This window comes from Limulus polyphemus, unplaced genomic scaffold (genome assembly GCF_000517525.1).
Source record: "Limulus polyphemus unplaced genomic scaffold, Limulus_polyphemus-2.1.2 Scaffold1917, whole genome shotgun sequence".
In the NCBI taxonomy this organism is placed as follows: Eukaryota; Metazoa; Arthropoda; class Merostomata; order Xiphosura; family Limulidae; genus Limulus; species Limulus polyphemus.
In genome coordinates this window covers 82,403-90,417 of record NW_013667527.1, presented here as the reverse complement: position 1 = coordinate 90,417, position 8,015 = coordinate 82,403, and the positions used below count along the sequence as shown (strand labels likewise).

Genomic DNA, 8,015 nt, shown 5'->3' with positions numbered 1-8,015 from the left:
GAACATAATGCTCACTGTCAATAGCTTTCTATGAGTCTGACACTAAAGTACACAAAACATAATCAAGAAGGATCTCCATTTGTAAAAATGACACAAGTCAGGTATACACAAGTTTCTTTCATGACATACATATTCACCCATCATATACCTCAAGTATCTGGAAAATGAAATGGTTTTTCTTGCTAGTTCATATGAAGACATAACATTCAATTCATTGGATTTTTGTGCAATCAAACTGTTGAAACAGGCATTGGAAAACTGTTGTCGTCGTACATTACCTGGCTTATGGAAAGTATGCAGGGAGGGTACAGGGGGTGTGCTTTAGAAATGACAGCCTTATGACGGAGCCTTTTTGCAATGGAAACTGCACTGCAGGGCTATTTTCAAGATGCATGGTCATCAAATAGAGCATGACTATATGCGGTGACGTGGACTGTAACAATGTAGAAAACTCCAAAATTGCTTTAATATAAAGTACTATATACACACACGTGTGTGTAATATAGCTGGTGCCGGAACATCTGGTTGTGTTATACAGGGTGGTTGAAAATCTTGTTGTCCATTCTTAAATCTCTTCTGATTATATTTGACTTGCAGCATCAAAACTTGTTGGTTCTTTGTCAGTCAGTCTGTCATGCATAATTACTGTTCACATCTGAATCAGATAAAACGATTTGAAATCATTGACCACCCTGTATACAAAACGTGTAAACATCTGTAATGTAATTTGTGCTATGGTCATTGAATACTATGTGTATTATATATACATGTATTTCTAAAGTTTGACTGATATGAATACATTGAATCTTACTTTAATTCTCTGTTACATGTCTGTAGTGTAGCTAACATTTGACCTCTATGCGTTGCACATACATTGTTTTTATATTAATTTGTTGATATACACCATATTTCAGGATCCCACCTGGAGGCGGGTGTTGCTTGATCATGTATGCTGAATATTATATCTTGGCACTAAATCTGTATACTTCCATAATGCTTACTGTAAAGATGGGATGTTTCTGTAAGATCACCAGCTGCTTATCTATATTGCTATTTTTTTCTTGTCACTGTATCATATATAACGGACCATCACTCCTGGTTTTCATAAGTAAAGCCAATGGGTATTTTTGCCCATCCTACTGATCCATAATTTGAACAGTTGGGGTTTTTCTGCTTTTCAAAATAGGTCCAGTGTGTCATTCCCCCAGACTTGGGAATCCTTGCCACTTCTGGTTCCTAGTTGTTGGAGTAGGGGACTATGGAGGTTTCCTCTGGAGTGGGATTGTGGTTCCTAGTTGTTGGAGTAGGGGACCATGGAGGTTTCCTCTGGAGTGGGATTTTGGTTCCTAGTTGTTGGAGTAGGGGACCATGGAGGTTTTCTCTGGAGTGGGATTTTGGTTCCTAGTTGTTGGAGTAGGGGACCATGGAGGTTTTCTCTGGAGTGGGATTTTGGTTCCTAGTTGTTGGAGTAGGGGACTATGGAGGTTTCCTCTGGAGTGGGATTTTGGTTCCTAGTTGTTGGAGTAGGGTACTATGGAGGTTTCCTCTGGAGTGGGATTTTGGTTCCTAGTTGTTGGAGTAGGGGACCATGGAGGTTTTCTCTGGAGTGGGATTTGTACAATAAAACAAACGTCATAGTCACATGTACTCACTCTATGACGTGAGGGCTTTCGTCGTTATATTTCATATTTTACAATATCATAACATGCTCAATCCAAGGCACTTCTCCTGGATGTTTTTTACCCAGGTAGACTACGTTTGTTGATCATGAAATACAATTTTTATACAAGGCATTTCAACTGGATGTTTTCTGCCTCGATGGACTGCACTTGCTATACTCAGTAACACACAAAGTGCTTACCTGGGTGTTTTTGCCTGGGCTGACTGTACTTGTTGTTCAAAAAAAAATCTTTTTTTATGCAAGGCATTTCCACTGGATTTTTTTCTGCCCAAATGAACCACACTTGACATACTCAATAATATCACAAAGAGCTTCCCCTGGATGTTTTGTCTGGTCAAACCACACTTAATCTCTGACTAACTTATGTAGAAGATATGGAACAAATAAGCTTATGCAAGGTGCTTCCACTGGATGTTTCCTGCCTGGATGGACCACACTTGTCATACTACATCACATCACAAGGCGTTTATCCCAGATGTTTTTTACCTAGGCAAACCACACTTGTTAATCTCTTAGAATATTACATTCAAAATATCAATCAATCTTATACAATGTGCTTCCACTGGATGTTTTTTGCCTGGATGGACTGCACTTGACATACGCCATAATTTCACAAGGCATTTCACCCAAAAGTTTTTGTCTGGGCTGACTGCACTTGTTGGTCACAAAATCTGTTACATACAATGCATTTAAAGTGAAAAATACTATGCAAGGTTCTTCCATTGGATGTTTTCTCCCCGGACGGACTGCACTTGACATAATCTGATGTATACCAAGGTGCTTCCCCTGGATGTGTTGCTCAGGCTGACCACACTTGGCTATTTTAATATAAATCCAAGACTTTTCCCTGGATATTTTTTACCCGGGCAGACTGCACTTGGCCTATTCATATACATTTACGGTCCTTTAGCCCGTAGTGATGTATTCTTATATCTAATTCCAGGCACCTTTTTCAAATCTGACTATGATTGTGTCACATGCTCATGCTTGTTACATATGTGGACATCTTGTGTACTATCTGTTGTCTATGGTTGGAATCTGTATTACATGACATGGTGTCTGTCTATTAAGTTCCACCCTATGTGTCTTACTTTGTTCATTACTCGTCAAAGAGCATACCTGTTCCAGAAGTAGTGCTATACCCCACAGGTGTGCCTCCTTTTATAATTGTGGCACAGCTGTTCTTTCACAGCAGTTGTTCTCTGCTTGTTTGATTACTTTTGCACCTTCACTGGCCCCTTCACCTTTTCAATATGGGATTCCAGCTTTGGGAGGTAATTCTCGAAAGTCAGGATTGTGCTGCAATGGTAGAGGGAGCTATACCTGCACTAGTATAGGTGGCACAGTATAATTGGTGAAGGGTAGTCACATGATCAGCACATGTTGCTGCAATGGTGCAAAAAAATGAAGTATAAAAGATTGGGGTGCTTTGAAAAATTTTAGCAATGCTTAGAGGGCAAATCAAGGTCAAGATAGCTTTGGGTGAGAAGAGATAAGTTTCTACTGGAAATACATCTTCATTGTTAGGAAATGTTAATATATATATATGTGTGCCGAGAGAACAGATGTGTGAGGTATAACATAGCAGTTTGGTTAGGTAATGAGTAAAACACAACGCATTAAAATTTCATGCTGAAATTAAAATTGCATAATATTTCTTGTTTACTGGAAAGTCTTTAAAATGTTGTATATGATGTTTTGTTTTTTTTACACTGGAATAATCAGTTTTAAAAAATAAAATATTAGATTTTACTTGACAGAAAATATCAGATAATTGTTGAGGCAGCTCACAATACAGCTGGTGTGGATGAGATTAAACTGATGGGCTACAAAGGAAGTGTGGAAAATAAAATTCCTTATTACATAACAGCAGAACTGGATGCTTCTGAAGTTTCAAAACATTCCAAATATAATTTTGTCGTGGGTGATGGAAAAACTTATGGTGGGTTTACTAACGTACCACTGAAGGCTGGTGAAAGATACAACATCAGAATACGTACAATTGCCCAGTTTGAAATGGTAAGTTTTCTAACAGTTGTTCTGATTTACTTTTTTAAAGTGTAACATATTTAGAAATTTGATTTCAAAGTAAAAGTTAAAAAACAAATGTCTTTACTTCCAAGTTATGTTTAAAAATACTTTCAGTATTTTATTTTATGGATATTGTAGTTTGTTGCATTGTGAATTAGATTTTTGATGAAATTACGTTTTTTTTTAAAGATAACAGAATTAACCATAATTTCAAATTTGTACCTCTTGTAATTAAAAGAATTTGGACTATTTAAAATGTTTGAAGAACAAGAACTTCCATTATCAATCTTTTGAAAAAATTATAATTGTATGACCAGAAATTGTAGTTTACCTATAAGTCCTAAAAAAACATGGTTCAAAGATTTGATTCTCCACAAAACACACTATAAACTAAACTTAAGTATTTGATTAATTATAGTGTTCTTTAAGCAAATTTGTCCCTTAATTATGCTACTCAGCAAATACAAGATTGTGGATGAAATTTTGTTGAATGAAAGGCAACTGTAGAGGACGACGTTTCAAAAGTTTTTCATCTTTAGTGGCAGTAATTTAGTTTGAAAGAAGAGAAAGCAAACTTTGTTTGCCTACTCTTCCCAACTGGGGTGTTTGGGAACTGTTGTTCCCTTTCAACCCTGTACGTGAGATTACATTACTTTAGTGATTTAAGTTTTTAGTTGTACTTGTTGAAATAAACCAGAGAATAGAGACAAGAGCTATAGAAAAGCCATGAAGAAAGTCAGAGGAGGCAAGCTGTCTTCCTGTCCAGCAGTGGTTAAGTCGATGGCTTAATCATTTTACATTAACAGAATAAAACCTTCACTAAACAAAGATTCCAGATTAGAGGTGAGTTACCTGTGACTACCATTCATTGAATCTACAAGAAGTCTCTCCACCAATCAGAAACAGGGATAAACCAATCAATCATAACATGCTCTCCACAATCCACCAAAATACTGTAAAAACCGACAACACCATACGCACACACACACTGACCTGAAGTTGAAAAGCGGAAGACTTTCGAAACATCTTTCTATACACTTGAGTTTCTACAACAGACAGTTGCTGTACATTCAACCGACACACACACACACACTGACCTGAAGATGAAAAGCGGAAGACTTTCGAAACATCATTCTATACACTTGAGTTTCTACAACGGACAGTTGCTGTACATTCAACCAAGTTTCATCATGAATACTCTGCCTAAACAATCTATCAAAGAAGATTGTGTATATTTGCATTAATAAGATCAATGCAAGATACATTAAGGTGGATGCTATATGGCCAAAATAAAAGGCCCATTTAGTCACAATCATAATAGGCCTGAGAGAAAAATATAGTCCAAGGCCCGTCTAACCTTTAATCCAGCCCTGGGTATATGTCAGAGCCAGAATCAATATATCATTGATACTACACACACACAGGCTAGTCTTTGTTCTTGCGGTTCTTGTTTTATCAAAGATGTACGATAAGCATTCAACTACTCTTCACAATATTTTGCCAATAAGCAAGCCGACAAAGTATGTACATCAAATACATTAAGTTACTGTTTTGAATATACATGAAGATTGTGCTGTAATGTAGAAAGTCAATTTTGGTTCATGTATATTTGTACTTGATTCACAAGTAACACACGTGCGGCATTAACAACAAGGCTCAGGAGAGGTGGATGCACCTGATGCAAATCACCAGGGCCTGTACCCTTGGGGGGCCCGGACTCAAGCAAATATTGTCCACACATATGATACCAAAAAGTCTTCCTTCTGTCTTTTTCTCAAAAAATGAGTATTTATATGCTTATACTGCATTTTGGTGAGTCTTTCAAGGGAAAAAAATAATATACATGATTGAGGGGGTTAAGAAAGGATGAAGGGCCCAAAAATCAGGGGAAGCACCAGGGCCCAGGATTTCTCTCCAAGGCCCTGATGAACAATGTCAAGTTTTGTTTACTTTTGCACTAATAAAAATGTTTTTTAGGGTCTAGTTATGTAAAATAAGATAGAATTGGTAAAAGTTTGTGATGTGTAAACATCCTTAGTTACAGTATTAAAGCTGTAATCAAAGCAAGTATGACTGTCTGTTAGCTTCTGTGGAAATGAAGTTAGTTGTCCATATTAGTGGAACTGTAATTTATTGTATCTTTTACGGATCAAAAATAACAACAAAGTATTTTAAATCTCAGGAATGTTTCGATTCTTAAATGTGCTTCTATCGTTAAAATTAAAAGAGAAAGTGTAGAATGTAAAATCACTTTCAAATTACAATCTGCTGGAATTAATGAAAGAGTTTTCTTTGGGTAAAGACTGTCTTTAAATATATACAATAACATATATAAAACAAACATTACAGTAGAATTAAGTAATAAATTTCCATTGTTGGTTCTAGTTGTCATCTTAAAGTCATAACAGATAATGCCTGTAGTAATTGCATCCAAATGCATTGGGATATTCAATCTATCAGACAAAATCCAAATGCTGATGATAAACTAACCAGCATGTCATGGAAGATCAATTAAGGGTACAGATCTGAGTTCTTACACCCACAACATCTCAATTCCTACTGCCTTTCACTCTCTGTAGCCAGTTGCGTGAAGGTAGTTATCCTTAAAATTCTGATACAACCTTAAAGTAGAAATGAAACCACTCAAAAATTTCTACAATCTAAAACTTCCCAATCTCTGCCCATTTATTTAAAAAAGATGTTAAACAGAACTAAAAACCCTACCTTAATAGTTCTTACACTCCTTTTCATACCATACCAACGTTGGTGAAGATCCATCCACAGGAGGGTAAGGTAGTGGTAAAAAACACCCATAAAAAGCACAAAACTGAAAATCTGTATGTACCCCCCACATGGACCTAATGAACCTCCATACTAGTTTTGGTGAAGATCCATCCAAACCCGCAAATTAGTTATATGATATATAAAAGACAGTACTATTATATTTATATAGATACATATAACAGACAGTACTATAGTATTTATATAGATACATATAACAGACAGTACTATTATATTTATATAGATACATACAACAATATAATAGTACTGTATGTTGTATGTACCTATATAAATATAATAGTACTGTCTGTTATATGTATCTATATAAATATAATAGTACTGTTTATATAAATAACATACAACAGACAGTACTATTATATTTATATAGATACATACAACATACAGTACTATTATATTTATATAGATACATACAACATACAGTACTACTAGTCGCGGCATATTCAGGGCGTTTGGCATCTGTGTGTTTCTCGTTACATAACAAATCCAAGTTACGTCACCAAACTTATCACTACTTTCGAACGTAAATATTGAAACAAATTTATTGACGTTGATTGAAAGTGTGAAACGTTCGTTTATTCCTCTACCGAATATCATTTAGTTATTGATTTTATGAACAGTTCGTTGATACCTCAGCTAAGTATAATTCACTTATTAAGTTCTATTCAGAAACAACCGTGTCTAATTCCCGGACGCGAGCTATAAAAAAAAACAATCTTTTTTTTTCTTCTTCTGGGAATACCGCGTGCCACAGTTACTATAAGTCTTCCTAAACTCACTATGGTATAAAACATATCTAATAAGAAAGAATTACTTCTTTTGTAACAAACAATACTGCTATTGGCTCATTGTCCAGTGGCTCAGCAAAGAATGAAGGATTATAACGCTAAAAACTGGGTTTCGATACACGTGGTGGGCAGAGCACAGATAGCCCGTTGCTCTTAACAACAATCAAACTTCCATTTTTTTTTGCACCCCGATAAACTCGGATTTTTTTTTAATTTTCTATTTTACTTCCTACAGCTAAGACAGCAGTAAATCGACGTATCTCACCAGGTGGCCTAACCATACACTTTGTGTTTCCAAGATGTCATCTAGTATTTCACTTTAAACATCTATAAATCTGATGAATACAGTTTCAAAATCAGTGAAGTTAGGCTTATTTACAAAATTAATGAGTTGATATTTAGTGGTTGGAAGGTGTCAGTAAAGCCTCATTTTGAGTAGTGTTATCTTAAAGAGTTTGAAGTGTTTTAGATACTCATCACTCACTGTGTACCGGTATTGTATTGTAGTCGTGTTTTAAATACTCATCACTCACTGTGTACCGGTATTGTATTGTAGTCGTGTTTTAGATACTCATCACTCACTGTGTACCGGTATTGTATTGTAGTCGTGTTTTAGATACTCATCACTCACTGTGTACCGGTATTGTAGTGTAGTCGTGTTTTAGATACTCATCACTCACTGTGTACAGGTATTGTATTGTAGTCGTGTTTTAGAT

At 35.8% G+C, this 8,015-nt stretch overlaps 1 protein-coding gene across 8 annotated transcripts in view; it reads left to right on the top strand.

Moving 5' to 3' along the window:
- Positions 1-8,015, top strand: part of LOC106465348 (tyrosine-protein kinase receptor Tie-1-like) — a 112,546-nt gene that overhangs the window by 93,583 nt on the left and 10,948 nt on the right. For all 8 annotated transcript variants that reach the window (XM_022393218.1, XM_022393217.1, XM_022393216.1 and 5 more), the window contains one exon: positions 3,442-3,700. In XM_022393218.1, the coding sequence (XP_022248926.1) occupies positions 3,442-3,700 (259 nt within the window). The remainder of the gene's footprint in view (positions 1-3,441; positions 3,701-8,015) is intronic.